Source organism: Saccoglossus kowalevskii, chromosome 14 (genome assembly GCF_978046115.1).
Source record: "Saccoglossus kowalevskii chromosome 14, keSacKowa6.1, whole genome shotgun sequence".
Taxonomy (NCBI): domain Eukaryota; kingdom Metazoa; phylum Hemichordata; class Enteropneusta; family Harrimaniidae; genus Saccoglossus; species Saccoglossus kowalevskii.
In genome coordinates, this window is record NC_140654.1 from 15,001,751 (window position 1) to 15,025,179 (window position 23,429).

The 23,429-nt window shown below is 33.6% G+C and overlaps 1 protein-coding gene across 1 annotated transcript; it reads right to left on the reverse strand.

Annotated features, from left to right (window-relative positions):
* Positions 1-8,442: 8,442 nt before the first annotated feature.
* Positions 8,443-9,601, reverse strand: LOC100378386 (heparan sulfate glucosamine 3-O-sulfotransferase 5-like). The gene has a single exon (XM_002738825.3). The coding sequence runs from the start codon at positions 9,590-9,592 to the stop codon at positions 8,804-8,806; it is 789 nt and encodes a 262-aa protein (XP_002738871.2). The 5' UTR covers positions 9,593-9,601; the 3' UTR covers positions 8,443-8,803.
* Positions 9,602-23,429: the final 13,828 nt, after the last annotated feature.

A 23,429-nucleotide genomic window follows, 5' to 3' on the forward strand; every position in this document is an offset into this window, starting at 1 on the left:
TACCATACCAGAACTATGCTGTCTTCTTCTTCTTTCCATCCCCATGTTTCATTGGGTGGTAGATAATTGATCATCTGCTCTGTGCACTGATGCCAAATATATGCCTGGAAGCAACTTCGCTTTAAATGTTGGATTGCACTATTCTCATCTGGGATTATTCCTGAACTTGACTTGACTTTCTGTTTTTCATACATCCGAACTCTTGTGTCAACATAATATTCATCTGTTTTGCATGCGTACATTACAGTTCGAAAGAATTCCTTGGCTTGTGATAATTATTTTACTGAGACTAAAGTGGAACCAATGTTGTTCAGCAGGCTGTAACAATTCAATTTGTTCATCTTTTTGCATGGCTTTAATTTCCCAATTCCAAATGGAAAGGTGGTGGTATCACAGCCAGTGATGCTGTGATATGCTGGTAAAATGGCACAAGCCTCAGAGCCGATATGTCCACAAATTGACTCAATATCCACGAATCTTTGGTCACCAACTTTCATTTGCACAGAAACAGCGAGGAATGTTCAATTTTTCGTTGTGCATATTACTCATGTATATGATTATAGTAATGGAAATTAGAATGTTACAAATACACATAAAGTGAAGATAATGCCAAAAACGTTAACAAATAAAATTCGTTATTTTCATTGTGAAATATAGAATGACACTTTTTTGTCCCATTTTGTGGTCAACAGGTAATATATCACCTATATAACCTACTCACATAGGTAAATCATATAAAATACAAGGAAATGTTAACTATTTTGTAAGCATGTTTGGCACCAGTACATTTATGCTACCAAGTTCAAAACTTTCAGTCAATTTGAAGTTCAACTTTTGAAGTTATAGATGAAATCATTTTCTCAATTTCTGACAACAGACTCTATGATGTCATACTTTATCCATAATCTTTTGCTTGATGGCTGATGGCTGACTACATAATACTGATGAAAAGTTGAATATCTAGAGAATGAATAGCGATATAAACAAGCAGCCTATCGGCTGAGATAGCTCCGCTGTTAGCAATGCACATTTCAATTAAAGAACTGAAGACATCATTAGAAAATGAACAATATGAATAGTATCAAAGCAATCGGACTTACAGTTTTTAACAAGAAGTCGAAAATATCATTTTTTACCAAAAATTACAAAAATATTCACCAAAATAAATTAATTAGAGAATTGAAGATATCATCACAAAACGAACAAATCTGAGAGAGGTCCACATGTAGTATCTATATATGTAATATCAAAGCAATCGGACTTACAGTTTTCAACAAGAAGTCGAAAATATCACTTTTCACCAAAAAATGACAAAAATATTCACCAAAATTAGAGAATTAAAGATATCATTACAAAACGAACAAATCTGAGAGAGGTCCACATGTAGTACCTATATATGTAATATCAAAGCAATTGCACTTGCGGTTTTTAACAAGAAGTCGAAAATATCAGTTTTTACCAAAAATGACAAAAATATTCACCAAAATTAGAGAATTGAAGATATCATCACGAAATGAACAAATCTGAGAGAGGTCCACATGTAGTACCTATATATGTAATAATCAAAGCAATTGCACTTGCGGTTTTTAACAAGAAGTCGAAAATATCAGTTTTTACCAAAAATGACAAAAATATTCACCAAAATTAGAGAACTGAAGATATCATCACAAAATGAACAAATCTGAGAAAGGTCTACATGTAGTATCTATATATGTAATATCAAAGCAATTGAACTTTTGGTTTTTAACAAGAAGTCGAAAATATCACTTTTTACCAAAAATTACAAAAATATTCACCAAAATTAGAGAATTGAAGATATCATCACGAAATGAACAAATCTGAGAGAGGTCCACATGTAGTACCTATATATGTAGTATCAAAGCAATTGGACTTGCGGTTTTCAACAAGAAGTCGAAAATATCACTTTTCACCAAAAAATGACAAAAATATTCACCAAAATTAGAGAATTAAAGATATCATTACAAAATGAACAAATCTGAGAAAGGTCCACATGTAGTACCTATATATGTAATATCAAAGCATTTGCACTTGCGGTTTTTAACAAGAAGTCGAAAATATCAGTTTTTACCAAAAATGACAAAAATATTCACCAAAATTAGAGAATTAAAGATATCATTACAAAATGAACAAATCTGAGAGAGGTCCACATGTAGTACCTATATATGTAATATCAAAGCATTTGCACTTGCGGTTTTTAACAAGAAGTCGAAAATATCACTTTTTACCAAAAATTACAAAAATATTCACCAAAATAAATTAATTAGAGAATTGAAGATATCATCACAAAACGAACAAATCTGAGAGAGGTCCACATGTAGTATCTATATATGTAATATCAAAGCAATCGGACTTACAGTTTTCAACAAGAAGTCGAAAATATCACTTTTCACCAAAAAATGACAAAAATATTCACCAAAATTAGAGAATTAAAGATATCATTACAAAATGAACAAATCTGAGAGAGGTCCACATGTAGTACCTATATATGTAATATCAAAGCATTTGCACTTGCGGTTTTTAACAAGAAGTCGAAAATATCAGTTTTTACCAAAAATGACAAAAATATTCACCAAAATTAGAGAATTAAAGATATCATTACAAAATGAACAAATCTGAGAGAGGTCCACATGTAGTACCTATATATGTAATATCAAAGCAATTGCACTTGCGGTTTTTAACAAGAAGTCGAAAATATCAGTTTTTACCAAAAATGACAAAAATATTCACCAAAATTAGAGAATTGAAGATATCATCACGAAATGAACAAATCTGAGAGAGGTCCACATGTAGTACCTATATATGTAATATCAAAGCAATTGCACTTGCGGTTTTTAACAAGAAGTCGAAAATATCTGTTTTTACCAAAAATGACAAAAATATTCACCAAAATTAAAGAATTAAAGATATCATTACAAAATGAACAAATCTGAGAGAGGTCCACATGTAGTACCTATATATGTAATAATCAAAGCAATTGCACTTGCGGTTTTTAACAAGAAGTCGAAAATATCAGTTTTTACCAAAAATGACAAAAATATTCACCAAAATTAGAGAACTGAAGATATCATCACAAAATGAACAAATCTGAGAAAGGTCTACATGTAGTATCTATATATGTAATATCAAAGCAATTGAACTTTTGGTTTTTAACAAGAAGTCGAAAATATCACTTTTTACCAAAAATTACAAAAATATTCACCAAAATTAGAGAATTGAAGATATCATCACGAAATGAACAAATCTGAGAGAGGTCCACATGTAGTACCTATATATGTAGTATCAAAGCAATTGGACTTGCCGTTTTTAACAAGAAGTCGAAAATATCAGTTTTTACCAAAAATGACAAAAATATTCACCAAAATTAAAGAATTAAAGATATCATTACAAAATTAACAAATCTGAGAGAGGTCCACATGTAGTACCTATAGATGTAATATCAAAGCAATTGCACTTGCGGTTTTTAACAGGAAGTCGAAAATATCAGTTTTTACCAAAAATGACAAAAATATTTACCAAAATTAGAGAATTAAAGATATCAACATGAAATGAACAAACCTAAGAGAGGTCTACCCAAGGTACATATACACCAAGTATCAAAGCATTTAGGCTTGTAGTTTTCAAGAAGAAGTCGAAAAAGTAAAACATTGACACGGACAACGACGACGGACGACGACGGACAATCACTCATATGATAAGCTCCGCTCGACAAAGTCGACAGCGGAGCTAAAAAAATTTAAATTGCATTCTCCTACATTTGTGAAGCTTTTTCTTGGGGGTTCATTGTGTTGTTTGGCTCGACTTCCCCCTTAAATCATAGTCTTTCTTATACATGTATGCAATAAAATTTCCACTGTGTAACTGATCTAACATTTTTGTCTACCGCCCTTGCACAGGGTTGTAGAGGGAGGAATGTCCGAATGAAACAACACTGTGCAGGCAGACGTTGCAAAACCAGTTGTTCAGGATGAAAAACCATCAAGATGATGAACTAGAATAATAAACCCCAAACTGTTTGAATTTAACACCCGCTTGTGTGGTACCTGATGTTTTATTCCATTATCCATTATTCAGGCCAATGAGGTAATTTATACATTGTACTTCACAAAAAAAAAATTGATTAAAAAGATTGTGTTTAAATTGTAATGTTGGAAAGTCACTCATGAGATTGAAGATGATTACATCTTAAGACCTTGAAAACACAATATCAACCAAATCTACAGAAATCAATTTCTGACCTGGTTATCCTGTAAATACTGCATCCGTTTGTATATGGCACATACATCTGATTCATATGACAAAGACAAAACCTATCCGATAATAATACTTTAAAAACATGGGATTTTATAATAATACAGACATCAAATACAGATATTATCACTGTAGGGTAATTAGTTATTGCAATATTACAACCTATGTATTCATTGATGCATAGAATATGGAGATTCAATTTATGTACAATTGTTGAATTACATTAAAAACTTCAAAAAAAAATTATAATTACAGAAGTGGAATGTTCACACTTGCTAAAGTATTTCCAAAATAGAGGGAAGACGCTATTTTGTCATTATATGTTGACTTATAATTAATGTATTTGCATATACTATTCAAGAGTTGTAATAGCTCTTAGTGCAAAATGGCTGCTAACTTCTCGAAACAAACAGAAAACTTTTAAATAGTGATAAATCAGTGTCCACTGTGTTAATTGCCAAGGATACTTAATTCAGGGTAAGAATAGAAGCAATGACAGAAGTGAATGGACTCTCATTCTCGATGAGAGATCAACGGCCATTTGCACTAAGTGTATATATAACTTTGAACTAAGACGCACATAACACGATTCAGGGGGCTATACATGTAGTATGGCATTCACAAACCTGTCATTAAGATTCATGCATTTATCCTGTTCACCACCAGTTCCCTATATTCATCACAAATTCACAAAATAGTTCAGTTTATAGTCTGCACATTCCTTCAGAAGATTTGGAGAAAAATAACCCAGTTTTCTTGAGTAAAAACTGAAAAGTGACACAAATTTTGTCTGTTGGCTCAAGAATGAGGGTTTATTTCCAGGAATATTGGAGAATATAGGGGAAAAAGTGTCGACAAAATTGGGTGAAAATGTTTGGTGGTAAAAAGATCAAAAACATTTGTGGCACCCATTAATCACATTGTTAATGTTCATTTAACGTTGTACCACCACCTTATACTTGCACTGCTTGTAGTACTTTGAAATATCAACTGCTGCAGTTAAAATGTGCCAAGTAAATATGTGACAAGAGAGTGAAGAGGGGGGAGCAATAAATAATGACCTGAATACAAGGAATGGAAGAAGTACCGTAAAATCTGTATTAGAAGCAGCATTCTTAATAAAAGCCACACCCAATTTTTTTGGAACAATTGAGACCCCAAAAATCATCATTTCTCATATGTGTAGAGACTCTAATAGAAGCCAGATTCCCTTGGCTGCATTGTACCATTTTAATAGTACCATTTATAATAGAAGCCACAGTTTCTAATACACATTTTACAGTAATAGTAATAAATCCAGGCATGAATGTCCTAAATTTGTGATTCTAACTTGAAATGTGAAAAGCACAGGTTGCATGAACAAAGTACTATGCAGTGTACAAGTATACACAGATATCTTGACTTTTTTGACCATTAATGCAAAAATCATCTTAACTTCAGACTTTGGATACAAATGACTCTACTTTTAAACATATTCAATGTATAAAATTGTCAGGCAGATCAAACAAATAGTTAGCCATACAAGTAAAAAAAAAACATTAAAAACTAACACATACTATAGCTACGAAATGTGACAGGCAGTCTTGTTTAAATACAAATACAAAAATGTATATTTGTCAAGCGATAAATGCAATATATAATTTTATACATAATAAAGTAACTTTGCAAATAAAAACCTGAGAATTAATATCTATGTTTATACTACAAAATATATAATAATGATTATATAATGTAGCATACAATGCCTATATATAATTTATATCCGTGTATATATTGTTTAATCATGATTCAAAAACTTTGATATATTTTTACTTAATATAAGTAGTTACACAAATTCAGTGTAATAATTTGAAATCTTACATATAGCAAAGTCATATTTACCTTACCTGGTTAGTTAGTTAGTGTATCGAATGAGCTCAGTCTGGGTGTGACCATAGTTAGAAATTAGGACCCCATAGGTTCCTATAAACTGGCAACCCATGGGGATATAGTTTGCCCCTGAGTTTATTTCATACTCTAAATATTAAATTTTTGTCAGGTAAGTATGACTAGGCATAGTAAAATTGTGTTACAATAGTTGCATTTATTTTCTACTATCTGTTAGCAGCCTATTGTCAAGGCAAAAACAAATCTCTCAAAGACAATAGAATCTACTAATATTCTATGTCAGTTCTAATGTACTTGCACCTTTGATAGTAGTGGAAATTAAAAATACCTCCTCAAAATAATATGAGCAACATCTTATTCACTCACTTTGGTTCATAATTAAAATTGAATTTAGAGAAAATTGGCTGTCTGACATGGATAGGCAAATAGCATCACAAGCCAATTCATTCGCAAAAAAAGAATGTGGTGACATGCTATAACGCCACCAAGTGGTGACAACTATACATTTATGTTTGAGGACACCAACCAACCAGTAGCTAAGCAAATAGCTCTGAATAGGTGAAAAATTAGTGTGCAATTTAGTCCATGAGCCGTATAACTCAACCCAAAGTGAGTACTAGTCATGCATGGTATTTTAATTTGATAGCTATTGGGAGGGGGAAGAGGGGCGGGGGGTCAAATGTTGAGTTTCAATTTGAATTGTGATATTTCAAATATTATACACACTCCATATATAAATTTATGTGCAGAATTATTCTAAGTTTGATGCAATCTGACAACTAATTCAATCAATATTTACCTATATTTTTGATTTACATGTATAAAGATGACCACATTTATAAAACATGGCTGGCGAATACGAGTTGGTACTGTTTCAGCCAAAACAAAAATTGGCTTGACTCATGGACTGAACACTTATGCAATTTTGTAATTTGACATTTTCACAGCAGTTAGCACTAATTCAAAAATAAACTTAGAAATTATTAGACTAGTTTATATTGGTTGTTATAGAATTTAAAAATCAAAGAAAGCTTAGAAAGAACTCCCGTGTGCTGAGAGTTTTGGAGACACAGTAAAAATAAATCAAAATTACTAATACTTGAGATATTGATGGAATAGCTGAAAACTAATTATGCAAATAAGGTAACTAATATGAACAGATTTAAGTGTAAAACTAATAAGGTTTGCACAATGTACCAAGTTTCATTGAAATGTGATTTAATAGAACCAAAAAAATATTAATTATTATACTAATTAGAGAATTAATATGAACAGATTTTAACCCAAAATTAATCAGACTGTCTATTGTCCTAGAGCATTTATTTACCAAGTTTTATTCAAATGTGATGATCAATACTTGAGATATCAGTATTAATTAATTATGTTAATTAGATGATTAAGAAGCATAAATATTTACCAAAAACTAATATGGTGCATAGTCTTAGGTTCATTGAAATGTGATGGGTACTCTTTAAAAGTTTCATTGAAATCCAATGAGTGGTTTTTAGACATCAGTGCAACAGCAAAAAATTAACTAGTTATGCAAATTAGGTAATTAATAGGCACAATTATTTATCCCAAATTTAATCAGGTCTCTGCATAGTCCTACAATATCTATGTCGCAAGTCTCATTGAAATGTGATGATTAGTACTTGAGATATCAAAAGCTGAAAATTAATTAATTATGCAAATTAGCTAATTAATATATACTGATATTAGCCTAAAACTATCAGGTCTGTGCAGTGTCCTATGATGTCTATGTACCAAATTTCATTGAAATGTGATGATTACTACTCGAAATATCAAAAGCTGAAAATTAATTAATTATGCAAATTAGGTAATTAATATGTACTGATATTACCCTAAAAACTATCAGGTATGTGCAGTGTCCCAAGTTTTATTGAAATGTTATGATTAGTACTTGAGATATCAGTGGAAAAGCCGAAAATTGATTAATCATTATGTAAATTAGGTAATTAATAATATTAACAGATTTTCACCCAAAACTAATCAAATCTGCGCATTAGTTCAGAGCATCCATGTGCCAAGTTTCATTGAAATCCAATGAGTGGTTTTTCAAAAATCAGTGGAACAATCATAGAACAGCTTAAAATCAGTTAATTATCATGCAAATTAGGTAATTAATATTCATAGATTTTTACCCAAAACTAATCAAATCTGCACACTAGTTCAAAGCATCCATGTGCCAAATTTCATCAAAATCCAATGAGTGGTTCTTCAGATATTAGTGGAACAGTCTTGGAACAGCTAAAAATCAGCTAATTATCATGCAAATTAGGTAATTAATATTCATAGATTTTTACCAAAACCTAATCAACTCTGCGCATTATCCCAGAGCATCTATGTACCAAGTTTCACCAAAATTTAATTAGTGGTTCTTGAGATAACAGTGGAACAAAAAAAGTGACATACATACATACATACATACATACATACATACATACATACATACATACAGACATACAGACAGGGTAACTGCAAAGACTCCCTTTTGTGCTTCGCACACGGGAGTCAAAAATGGCAAATGCATAAATCTGTTGAGGGTTGGACACAAAAATATCATTACAACAAATAAAAATATCACTGTCGCTGGCAGTGTGGCATGGAATAGCGATTTAAAGTATAATCACGGCCAATCAAATTTTAAATTGAACACTTCCTGAAATCTCTTGTTGAATGGGCGGAAAAAATCATGAAGTACATCAATTACCATTGGGTCCACATCGGGATGTTTTCTACCTTTTGATTTCTGCAAGCAGGATCGAGTTGGCCCATTGATCATGCAGTAAAACCCACGCGTCTTGTTAAAATAAAAGTTGTCCTCGGTTATGAGTTGTTTCAATCCCAGAAATGTTTCAACTTTCTTGAGCTCATACGCAGGATTTGTGATCAATTTATCGCCATCAACAATGTGTATCTGATCACGAGGGAAAATTGCTAACCATCGCTGTAAAAAATTAATGTACATACTCCGTTTAATACATTTGTAATTTGTGTCCACGTATCCCTCGGGCACCGCATATTTCTCAAACGAATCATATGGTATATTGCGTTCTTGCATATTCAACAGGATGTGCACGTACTGAGATATTGCCCGCGTTGTTGGTTCACGAACAATAACTAAAATTTTCATGTCTGGTTTCATAAAAGCAATTCGTTCAGGTGCGATTTCAGAGTCACAGTAGCCGGGTGTTTTTTCAATGGTTATTTGCGAAGGATAGGAAAGCGGCATCTGTCGTCTGTACCATTCAGCACCACGCGAGTAGTTCTCATCCTGATCAAAGAAATGCACTTCTTTTTGGGAGATTTGTATGTCTGGATGCATGTTTAACATCTTCAACAATGCACCAGTACCACTTTTCTGAACACCGATGATAAGGGCACTCGGTAAGTGTCTACGCATTCCAATTCCCATTACTCGGCCAAAGTCTTTATCATCAGCTACAGCTAGCGTTCGATCTACGCTGACCGCAGGATGGGGTGGGCAGTTCACATGATGCATATAGAAGAGCTTTCCGGCAAGGAAAAACAAGAAGACGCTTACAATGAAAGAACCAACAAGTACTTTAGTCCTTTTAGTTGTCGTCCAATCTGCAGTCATTTGGAGTTCGTTAATGTTTCATACACCATATCACAGAAAAACTGAAAAACACAACAAGCAATATTAGACAAACACAATTACAATGTATATGCTTTATAGACACCCTAAACAAAAGGCTTTGCTTTGAGTCCCAGGGAAACAACACAGGTTTAATATCCACTGTAGGATTATTCAATATCTCTAACAACAAGATCTGTGTTCTGTGTTATTATTAAATATGTGTATTCATATTTATCTGAAGAGATGTAGAAATCAGTTGTATAAAATGTACTGTTCAAAACGATCTTGTACTGAATAGTATGTTTTTTTAGCAGTGAAAAACCCAACCAAATGTAGATTATATATGAATGAATAATAGCTTTTAATGCAATGTTGTTGAAGGGCAGTAGTTATCATACAGCATGTCTTAGAATTTCATGTAAGCAATTTAATTTACACGCAATGTGTATGATGTTTTGAGTCCCATATTGAACAGAATGCAGCACAATGACCAATTTAATATTACCTACATTTTTCATTTTTATTGTCTTATTAAAAAATAAAATTATATATCCTTTCTAAATTGAAATTTGTGTTGTTATTTATTATCACATGCATAAATTGTGCATCACCACAGTGTGATGTAAGACAGGACAGATCAAAAACCCATATCATCACAGCGTGACATAAGACAGAGCAGATCAAAAACCCATATCATCACAGTGTGATGTAAGACAGGACAGATCAAAAAACCATATCACCACAGTGTGATGTAAGACAGGGCAGATTATAACCCATATCACCACAGTGTGACGCAAGACAGAACAGATCAAAAACCCATATCACCACAGTGTGATGTAACACACAACAGATCAAAAACACATATCACCACAGTGTGACGTAAGACAGGGCAGATCAAAAACCACTATCACCACAGTGTGACGTAAGACAGGGCAGATCAAAAACCCATATAATCACAGTGTGATGTAAGACGGCAGATCAAAAACCTATATCACCACAGTGTGATGTAATACAGGGCAGATCAAAAACCCATATAATCACAGTGTGATGTAAGACAGGGCAGATCAAAAACCCATATCACCACAGTGTGATGTAACACAGGGCAGATCAAAAACCTATATCACCACAGTGTGATGTAACACAGGGTAGATCAAAAACCCATATCACCACAGTGTGATGTAACACAGGGCAGATCAAAAACCCATATCACCACAGTGTGATGTAAGACAGGGCAGATCAAAAACCCATATCACCACAGTGTGATGTAACACACAACAGATCAAAAACCCATATCAGCACAGTGTGATGTAACACAGGGTAGATCAAAAACCCATATCACCACAGTGTGATGTAACACAGGGTAGATCAAAAACCCATATCACCACTGTGTGATGTAAGACAGGGCAGATCAAAAACCCATATCACCACAGTGTGATGTAACACAGGGTAGATCAAAAACCCATGTCACCACAGTGTGATGTAAGACAGGGCAGATCAAAAACCAATATCACCACAGTGTGATGTAATACAGGGCAGATTAAAAACCCATATCACCACAGTGTGACGTAAGACAGGGCAGATCAAAAACCTATATCACCACAGTGTGATGTAACACAGGGCAGATCAAAAACCCATATCACCACAGTGTGATGTAACACAGGGCAGATCAAAAACCTATATCACCACAGTGTGATGTAACACAGGGCAGATCAAAAACCTATATCACCACAGTGTGATGTAATACAGGGCAGATTAAAAACCTATATCACCACAGTGTGATGTAACACAGGGCAGATCAAAAACCTATATCACCACAGTGTGACGTAAGACAGGGCAGATCAAAAACCCATATCACCACAGTGAGATGTAACACAGGGCAGATCAAAAACCCATATCACCACAGTGTGACGTAAGACAGGGCAGATCAAAAACCCATATCACCACAGTGTGATGTAACACAGGGCAGATCAAAAACCTATATCACCACAGTGTGACGTAAGACAGGGCAGATCAAAAACCATATCACCACAGTGTGATGTAACACAGGGCAGATCAAAAACCTATATCACCACAGTGTGATGTAAGATAGGGCAGATCAAAAACCTATATCACCACAGTGTGATGTAACACAGGGCAGATCAAAAACCTATATCACCACAGTGTGACGTAAGACAGGGCAGATCAAAAACCCATATCACCACAGTGTGATGTAACACAGGGCAGATCAAAAACCCATGTCATCACAGTGTGATGTAAGACAGGACAGATCAAAAACCCATATCACCACAGTGTGATGTAACACAGGGCAGATCAAAAACCCATATCACCACAGTGTGATGTAAGACAGGGCAGATCAAAAACCCATATCACCACAGCGTGACATAAGACAGAGCAGATCAAAAACCCATATCACCACAATGTTAGGTCACAGAGGGCCAAGCGTTTTTTCATTGCCCGGAGCTTCCAGGCTTAGATATTCGATCCAATAAAATGGTCCATGCTTGATATAACAGAATAACACAGCTACATTGTAAGGCGAATAAGAATGAATACAGTCGACCAGCTGACTTCAGCGATGGACAAATACTAGCTTATCTATAACTATAGTGTAACAGTATAGTCCCTTGTACAGATGTGTTTTGTTTACTTTAACCAATAGACTGTGAAATTGCAGTGTTTGCTAAATGGATTACAGAATTTTCTTCCACAACAGGTGATTTTCCGTACAATTGCAAGATCTCGCGAGATGCATGAAAGACGCGCGTCGAACGTCTGCCGCAAAAATCGAACGATTTGATTTTGAACTAGAATTTCTTTACCGGCCGATCTTCGACAGAGGAATATTGCTTCCGAATACCCTTACTTAATCAAAATTGCCTATCATCAAATGTGGACAGCACATTATTAAGCATGGAAATGTCCCGGAAATACTTTCGCGTTTGTCGAATCCCACGCGATGTTTGACGTGAACGAAAAATGGTCTATTGTGTACATGTAGGAATGAAACTCAGACTTCATACAAAATGCTAGAAGACCCACCCTGTATTGATTTCTATTCCAAATATAAATAATATTTCTAGTAACTGCGTTTACCAAAAATTAAGCAGCACCTTCAATCTCTTGATATTTTTTTTATTCAAATTTGATTCAACAAAAGCCATAAAATATGACCTTTTAATATTTTATGTAATTTTTGCCATAGAGGGCATGCTTTCTATTGAAGCAACACAGAAACAAAACTGATGAAGTTACATTATGATTACATTATGATTTATTTCATTTATTTATTTCATGATTTATTTTAATAATAACAATTCTAGTAATCTTATATTAATAATAAATATTAATAATAATAATATTAATAATAATAATAATAATAATAATAATAATAATAATTTCTTGGTGTGGACCACAGAGGTACATGTAGTTCATGCGAACTAATCTAGTCTGTGGCCTAATCCTAACCAATATACATTTCTATGCAGGCTATATATATATATGTATATATACGTACACACACATACATACAAACAAACAAACAAATCTCCAGAAATAAATAAGTAAAATAATAATAATAAAAAAAAAAAAAGAAAAAAAAAAAGAAAAAAAAATGGAGCTGTTAATGCGCTACTCTGCACATCATATTATTAGTGGAACAATCGTGGGCAAGTACAAATAAAGTTTAGCTGCAAATAATATTTGTATCATACATATGATAAAGCTAGTATTTAAATATTAAAGTACGTTGTTCAGTATTTGTTGTTTTAGGGAACTTTTGAAAGTTATTCTATTAGTAATTTGTTTGATTGGCTCAGGTAGAGAATTCCAATGTTTTACGGCTGTATATTTAAAAGTATGTTGGGAAAGTGAAAGATTCATCCTGGGGACATAGTAGTTATTACCTGACGCAAGTCGTGTTGGATATAAATGAGGTAGAGGGGAGAGATAGTCATTGATAGTATGTGCATAGCGGTTGCTTTTCAGATCATAAATGAACAGACATATCTTAAATTTACACAACTTGTGAATATCAAGTATGCCCAGTTTTTTAAATAGAGGGGCAGTATGTGCATTGTAAACAGCAAATGAGATAAGCCGTACAACTTTCTTTTGCAAAAGAAGGATAGGCTCTAATAGTGTATGATAGGAGTTTCCCCATACTTCTAAACAATAACTAATATGCGGGAGAATCAAGGAATTGTATAACAAAAGTAAAACTGATTTGGGCACATAATGCCTGATCTGGGAGATAATACCAACTTTGGGGGCAATTATTTTTTTTACTTTTTCTATGTGAGGTTTCCAGTTGAGGTGCTGGTCAATGGACACGCCAAGATAATTGATTGAACAAACGCCCTCTATCTCAAACCCATTTATATCCATGCTGCCCTCAATGCCCAGGTGTTTATGAAGCGTTTTAATAGTCATGCATTTGGTTTTTTCTACATTGACTGTAAGTTTGTTGGCACTGCACCATTCACAGACTCTTTGAAAATCGTTGTTAGTATGTGCAAGTTTGATTGTGTTACTTTTAATATACTGAAAGAGGTTAGTATCGTCTGCAAATAGGCGAAAGTCAAAAGCATTAGTTGAGTTATTGATATCATTTATGTAAATTAGGAATAAAAGCGGGCCAAGAATCGATCCTTGTGGAACACCACATTTTATTGGTTTATATGTAGATGTAATATTGTTGATTTTCACTGATTGATAACGGACAGAAAGGTAGTTTTTAAACCAGAGTAGCGGGAGCCCTCTGATCCCATAATATTGTAATTTGTGGAACAGAATATTGTGATCTATAGTATCAAAGGCTTTTTTCAGGTCGATAAAAATTCCAAAAGTAATATAACCTTTGTCCAGTTTCTCGGCTATGTCTGAGATCAGGTCGGCTAGGGCAAGTGTTGCGCTGTGTTTTTTACGAAAACCAAATTGTGTTTTGATAAGTATACTTTTTTTCTCTATGAAATTAATCAGCTGTTTATTAACAATTGATTCAACAATTTTACTAAATGTAGGCAGGATAGATATGGGTCTGTAATTGTTGGTATCTGTAGTAGGTCCTTTTTTATAAATTGGGGTTATGCATGCTGTTAATTTTAGTTCAATGACCTTACCCTTGAATTCACAAAATCAAAACTCATGTTAATTTATTTATCATGAACTTCAATAAAATTTACCAATCAGCCTGATCAGTTTAGTTAAATTGCTAGAAATCATGACTGCACATCCCTCCCTATATAATGGTTTAGCCCTAATTGATACCACCACTGCCCATGGTCAGTGAACTGATCTACACTTTAGTAGGTATTTGTTATTAAATTTATTGAAAAAGTTAATCATTGAAGTTATTGAACATAACAAAATAAAAGGGCTCCCTCTATTGATAAGCAAAACTTTGTTCCGAGCATGGGATTTGAACTTGACACTTGCAAAGCAAGTTATGAAGTTCCCCAATAGACAGTAAATACACTTTAAAAAAATTTAACTCAAAAATGTATACAGGCCTACTATATCTGCAGAATAGCCATATATGTAAGTTTGACAGTGATCTGCTGAATATAATTGGAGTTATCGCACATTCAAGAAAGTTTATGACGACACCGGACTACGGATATTTTGCGACTGCTGTGACTTTACTTCATTTCATTTTGGCAAGCCAAAAAAAGTTTCTATTATGCGATTTCATCATTGATCTTTCACTTGCAAAGCAATGGTCTCAACCACTGCGCTATAAAATTTCAGACACATGAGCAAAACAAAAAAATCAACAAAAATACAATTTTCAGAAAATCAATCTTAATTAATATCTTGAGGTAAATTATACCTACATGTTAAACATATATACATAAATAAGTTTGATAGCGATTATCACGTACACAAAAAAGGTTTACAACAACATCGCCAACAAAAAAACAACGAAAATGAAAAAGGTAATAACATTAGGGACGACGTCAAAAGATCAATGTCAGATAAAAAAATTATTTGCTTTAGTTTTGGGTGGGGGTGGAGGGGGGGGGGGGGTGTTTGACCTCAAAAAGTTTCCATCCTACAAAAAATAACGATTTATTTTTTAATGAAGTAAAAAAAATCTTGGAGTATTTGTAGTTCGTTTTTTTCAATCCAATCATGAACATAAACAACAGAAAATGAAAAAAAACTCATCCAAGACAAGAGAATGATTTGGTCCGAGTGTAAATATGTGCGTCAAATGAGGTCAATGACAACCAACTGCTATGCCGTACTACTGAGACCCATTATCAATTTGTATTTAATGGTGAATATAGTCTGACGCCATGATCAAAATTTATCAATTAAGTTTCAGTGGGGGGGGGGGGGGGACTAAAGGAATCAAGTTTTTCATCCTACATTGAACTTTTGATGTTGTCCCTTAATTAGTTACTGTAAACTGCTTAATTTTTAAGTGCTAGAATTTTTGTAATTTTATGGCATTTGCAAAAACACTCTGATGTGTGATTTTTTTCACAGGATTAAAGCAGTTTACAGTATAAACAATTTTTCACCTGATTTTTTGGTCTATTTTTGTCAAAATTTTGATTATGAATTACAACCAATTAAAAGTCCATACAGTCGAAAACATAAAAATCATTGAAAGAACAATAGCTAAAAAATTCTTGAGCCAACATTTTGAAAAAAAATTAAAAAAAGGTAAGTTTCAAAAATGCACTGACAGACATTGCATACCAACAAATTATGAAAAACATAGTGCAGGAATTGGAAACTTATTTCCGGATCAGGCAATCTAATTGAAGAAACAGGAAATGCAGGCAGGAAATAAACCGAGTTTCCCTTCATGGATTTCTGTCACAATCCTAGAATATATAGACAGTAAGAATGTGACTGCACAGTGAAGTGTAACTATTTTTAATTATTTCTTTAAAACAAAAATGTGCTATTCAAGTGTTCTTTATAAATAACACTGAGTGGCTATATCAGTTCTAGCATAGACCTTAGAAAAGATCTTTTCTAAGGTCTATGGTTCTAGTTACTCTGATGTTCTATTTCTACCTTTACTGTTGTTTTGTTTTGTTTTTCGGTGAAATAAAAAAATTTTTTTATTTCATTTCAAACCAGGTCAGAATATTGATAGAATAGTAAACATTACACCATTGACTTGAGTACAAGACAGAGTGGGGTATTTCCTACTGCGATTGTAAGAAATAAAATACAGTCCATATACTCAAGTGTGAATACACTTAGCTACACATGCCATGGAAACAAAGCGATGAATTGAAACCACTCGCTAAGCGGCCCATGTAATACAAAATGTACTATGTCAATACCTACTCACCAGGTATACCTAGAAGCTTCAATTACATTATTTAAGTGCAAGATCTTTTATAATGTTTCTCAGATTTCTGGTAACAATACGGACTAAATTACCTTCACTATTCGACCGCAATAATTGCTATATCAATTAAACGATAATATTTCAATAAATGCAGCTGTATTATCCTGGCAATTAAAATAACTTTCCAACCTCAGTTTTCAACCATAAAATTAGAGCAAAGTCAATAATAATTTAACATAATGGAGTAGAAATAAATCAAGCTTTAAAGATTTGTAGTTTCATTTCATGCGTCACCAATTATATACTAAGAACAGTATACTATGTTGTATTTACATGTACCGGTACTTCTATCAAATGCACTCATTTGCACAGCTGAAAATAAGAATATCACAAATGAAGAGTGTTATCATTATCTGTGTGAATAGAGTGAGTAGGATGGGTCCTACAAGAATATTTGTGTATAGCAATCAAGAATTTTTTATAAGAATTTATGTATGGTCTACCAATGTTCAAATGACCTTATGCCACCATATATGGGTAGCCTATTTAATTTAACGATTTGCTAGATCTAAAGCACAGCAAATATAGCAAATTCTGGCTACAGCCAAGGATTTTTATCATAGAGGTTTCACTATTAATGGTGCAAAACAATGGAAAAGTGTTAATTTTAATGTAAGATCTACTATCTCGCTTTCTGGATTCAAAAGATTGTACTTGAAGGAATATTGGACTTGATGTTTTCTTTTAAAACTGCAGTATATTTTAATGTTATTTCATATTTCTGTAAATTTTTAGTGTTTTTTATAGTTGTATTGTAATTTATTGTATATTTGATTTTATATTTAGAGGGCCATGGGGTAGATAAGCATCTTTGTTGAAGCTTACCAGGCTACCCTCATTAATTAATTAATCAATTATCCTCATTAATTAATTAATTAATTAATTAATTAATTAATTAATTAATTAAATAAATAAATAAATAAATAAATAAATAAATAAATAAATAAATAAATAAATAAATAAATAAATAAATAAACAAACAAACAAATAAACAAATAAATAAATGAATAAATAAATAAATAAATAAATAAATAAATTTTAGCTGGCTGCAAACAGTTTAGTATATATTTACAGGCAAGATGGTATAAATCCCAAAAATAAAAAAATAAAAAATTTACGTTTGAAGCAATCATAAATAACCAACTAAATTACTCTGTACTTTAAACTGTGACTGATTGATTGATTGATTGATTGATTGATTGATATTTATTCATTTATTAATTATCCCTTGTTATTATACTTTAGATTGCTCAGTACAAGCAAAATAATCAAAGTGAATCAGAGTAACTTTATACCAACAGTACAATCCCAGACATCACAGCCATGGAAATGGGATAGACTAACTTGAATGTAGACATGTTCTCTTCTTGAAGCACATGGTCCTCCTGCTGTGACAGTGGTGTTCCATCATCATCTGACATGTTCGTTGTTTCAAGGTGTCAAAATCGTAAACCAAGCGTTCCAGGATATCTCTGAATAACTACCCGACACAAAATGACATACACTGTAGCCTCGCTATAACGAACTCTTCGGGGGACATACAATTAGTTTGTTATAGTGAAATGTTCACTATAATGAAGCACACAATACATTGGGTTTGTTGTGAGCGGGAGACATGCTATGTGTTCATTATATCAGGAAGTTCATTATATTGAGGTTACAGTGTACTTTAAAACCATTTATTTTCCCTTGCATTCAATTTTACTATTCTTATGCTTTGAGCAACTTCACTGGGTTTTAAGTTCACAAACTTGATAGGAAAACAATGAGTTCTATATGTTTTTATAACATATAACTGTGGAGTTAATTCAGCAAATTTTACTTATCATTAAAATAGCGAAATAAAAAAACAGGAAATAATTATTGTGTCTACAGTACCTCTAAAATTAAAAACAGTGAATTAACTATGCAATGTCCTCAAAGTTCAATCACTCTGATTACTGTAAGTGGTAACAAAATATATTATCATTACAGGACCTATCCGCTAGGGTGGCCAGTTAGGGTGGTCAGCTAGCGCAATAGAGCCATCATATATATAATATGTAATAAATTATGAAATGAATAACAATAATTTTATCGATTATATAAATCAGTTACTGGTACATGTAGTATCGCCATCTAGTAAGTTAGTCAGTGTTATTGCCAAGACATAGACAATGTGGCGGTACCATCGCGGTGCTTTGTTCTACCACCACACTGGTCTGACACCACCACAGCTATTATCCTAACTGCTACAGTGCTATTCCACTGTGCCATTGCTAACTTTATAAAATCAAATTAATATATTACTGAAAATTTAAAGCATGTGTAGTTTTAACACTCAAGCTGGCTATCAACTGGCTTTGTCTTTTCTTATAAAAAGTTACAATTAATCACAGTGCTTGCCTTTTAAAAATGGATGGTGAGTGAAAAATTGCTCTCCTATAAGCATTGAGGCGAGTTATGGGAATGATTACAAATTTCTCGCCTAAAAGCAGTGAGGTAGAAAATTATATGATTTGGAATAAGGGTGGACCCAGGGTGTTTTAGTTAACTATAACTGCCTATGACTATATTCAATATCTCCACCAGTGTTTCACTTTAGGAATGTTGCCAAACGCACGCTAGAACCTAGACTGGCAAAGTCCGGACTTCTTTTTTGTTTTACAAAAAGAAATAATTATTTTTCATTTAGTCCTTTTAGCGTGATCGCGAAAACAACAGTGCGAAAACTAACCTAATCGCAATCATGCTAGTTTTAGCGATCACGTTAAAAATGCTAAATTGACAATAATATTTTTTTTTGTAAAGCAAAAAAGAAGTCAGGACTTCGCCAGTCTAGCTAGAACCCTTCGCAGGATAATCATCACGGTCCAACTACAACAAATTTTCAATTTATCGGTGATATTACGGAAACTCAGAAATACTTGTATATTTGTATTAACTCATGAAAAACGTGCGAAAATCTGGCTCGACTCCATGCAAAATCTTGATCCGATTGCAAAAGCTGTATTCTCCCAACCTTGTGACGTCACATTGACTACTAGTATGTTACCCATGCTCTAATTGGTTACAAATTAAATACTGAGCTTTTACCTGTCAATAGAATTTGGCGTTGCTACGTTTGATGTCAACGGTTGTCCTTAGTGACAACGCATCATGAACTCCGCTTTAACTCTTATACTTTTAATACTCTTATAATTTAAATTTTTGGCGATAAACTAAACACATTTATTTTGTAATATTAATAAAAACGATTCTTATTTTAGAGGATTTCATGGCCCTGAAAAGGGCCGTTTGATTTTGGTGATTCACTTGCCTTCTCAATTGTCGTCATCACCCTCCTCGGATGCTTGTTTCACAGTCTCTCTATCGAGGGACTGTGCTTGTGCTAGGCGAGTGTTTTTTAGCTCGCCTCGTGAGCCTCTTGCGCGAGCGATAGGCGAGCGAGCGATCGCTAGCCATAGACGCCAAGGCCTGTAATCAATAATTTCAACTTCTTCTTTGTAGTATTTACCAATTTGAGTGAGGGAGTCGTCACCTGCGCATGCGTCAGATGGTCATAGTGTGTCATTACCCGGTATTTACAAACAAGCGCCTACCCATGAGTCTTTGCGTTTTTAGCGTGTGTTGTTATCGTCGATTGGGACTCAATTCCCATGCCTACGCAGGTGACAACCCCCTCGCTTATGTAGTACTAGACGCATTTAGGAAAATTGCTTGGCAAAATTTAGATTCATGTATATGGTGGTTTTGACATGTATGTCAGTGAAACAGTGGTCATACTGTAGTGAAATGTACATGACCCCTAAATGTCACACATTGGCTATTGTTGTCATATAACAGCAATAATTTTTAATATTCAGGGTTTTTTCTAGAAATTCAGCACTGCAATTCAGCGGCGCCACCAAGTGGGGGAAATAGGGTTGATAATTCTATATTAAAATGGAGCATTCTATGGCTTCCTTGGGGCCAAAATTACTATTAGACAGGTCACAGTTGAATTTGTGTCGTCACTGGAAGCGCTGTCCCAGCACAATCCTGTGTCATATGACGCCTTACTAGCCGATTTTGGCTAAAGTTCCGCTCCGCCGCCTCTTTACAACAGTGTTTATACGCGGAACTTGATATTGCTTTTTACAATTTGGGTTGCCTTTGAATCACATATTTTAGTGAAATATTGTTTATAGAGTGAAATATTATTGTCATACATAATTCAATCTTTAAAACAACAGAAACTAACACATAATAACGATAATCAAATTTGTGTTGTGTTCGAAAGTAGTTGCGTTATTTCCGGTTTCAACTAGTTCGTAAGGGTCCTCTAATAATAAAATCACCCCCCCCCCTCCTCCTCCTGAAATGCAAGCAGTCGTTCTTCAAGTTTGAAAACTGTTAAACCTGGCAATCATTGATGTATAATATCAGGGATTTTTATTAAACAAGGGAACATGGGAGCAGCGCCTTCATGCCATGGCCATGTGCCCCCTTACCCTGTGTGAAATGAATGTAAAAAGCAGGACAAACATCACATGGAATTCAACAAACTTGACAGTATTTTGGCATATTTCCACACTTACATGTACCTAATACTATGAGGTTATTATGAGGTATACCTTTATTATTATACATCTTTTCCTTCCAAGGATACATCATTGGAATGCCAAAATCCAAAAAGTTTAGAACAGAATCAGCAATAAAATCACGCGTAGAACTCCATCAGCGTAAACTTATTGCAATTTGCGCAATTTGGGCTCAGTTTGTTCTTATAAGTTTTCTAAGTTTCATTTATCATTATTTAGTAAACAGGTATCTGAAACGATTTAATATATCCGTAAAATACATGGCAATCGACGATTGACTTCGAAACGTTCAAAATTTCGAACAAACTTCCAGCACACCTAGCGCGATATGCGTCAGATCGGTGTAGAAGACGCCGAACTGCAGCGTCAATGGGTAGGCCATATACACAACCTTTAAAAGGTCATACATCCTGGTATTTTTGGGGGTACAAATTCACTATCAATGAGATCCCTGTTCAATCAGTAAGCATGTTGGTAACTCTGATTAATGGCAGTCTACCTATAATTTGTTATTAATGATACGCAGGTGACACATAGATAATGTAATGAATACAGACATCACACCTTATACTGATTATGTATTACTAACAATCTTTTATGAGACTGTAACCTATTTCTTACTCATAGTAAACATATATATGATCACAAGTGTCTCTGATACAGTTCAAAACAATATATTAAATATCAAAATCTTGTTAGAAACACTTATTTTCAACCTCACCCACTAAATAAATCAATTTCCTTATTCAAAAGGTAAATTAAAAATAAAAGCATAACCTCACAAAAAAAAAACATCGTTTCTTTAGTTGTTAATTATTTTCATGATATAATTAAGCCAATACTGTAAATTTTCAATTGGATGATTTTATGGCATTCAGAAAGACAACAAATTTTTATGAAACCGGACACTGTCGAAGGACTCTAGGGAAATTCCCACAGGTACAAAATTTTATGGTTTTGCACTGTCCTATGTAAATTTGTCTTTCGTAAAAACAGTTTACAGTTACAGGAATGTGAACTATAAATGTGAGTAACAGTATTTTGAATTTAAATTTTCTTTCCATAGCTCAATGTTGAAATGGCAATCTTTGACGATGGGAATATTGCTTTGAGATTCCCTTACGCCATTAAAACTGACCATCATCAAATGCCATAGCACATTATTATACATCTTTCACCATAATACCATATGTTACAACGTGCTGTAATTTTGCGTTGTTTTACGGGGTATTTTCATCCTACCATATAAGGAAATACGTATTCCAAATATGGAATGATTCTGCGCGTAAGGGTCCTCTAATAATAAAAACAAACATGGCTGCCATCAGAGTTTGACCGGATTCAACACAAAGAAGTTTGCTGATTCTGTTCTAAACTTTTTGGATTTTGGCATTCCAATGATGTATCCTTGGAAGGAAAAGATGTATAATAATAAAGGTATACCTCATAATAACCTCATAGTATTAGGTACATGTAAGTGTGGAAATATGCCAAAATACTGTCAAGTTTGTTGAATTCCATGTGATGTTTGTCCTGCTTTTTACATTCATTTCACACATAACATGGGATCCCTGAGTACTAGTAAATGAAAGATGATCAATTATAAAGGGCAGACATGATTTCTCACTAGCCCATACATGTACACAGCATAATGGTGATATGATATGAAAATAATGAATAGAGTATTTAAACCATGATTTCAGTTTATCATTGAGAC

What these genes read in the sequence shown, in the direction of transcription:
- LOC100378386 (XM_002738825.3), bottom strand. Translation starts at nt 9,592, where the DNA reads ATGGGAATTGGAATGCGTAGACACTTACCGAGTGCCCTTATCATCGGT.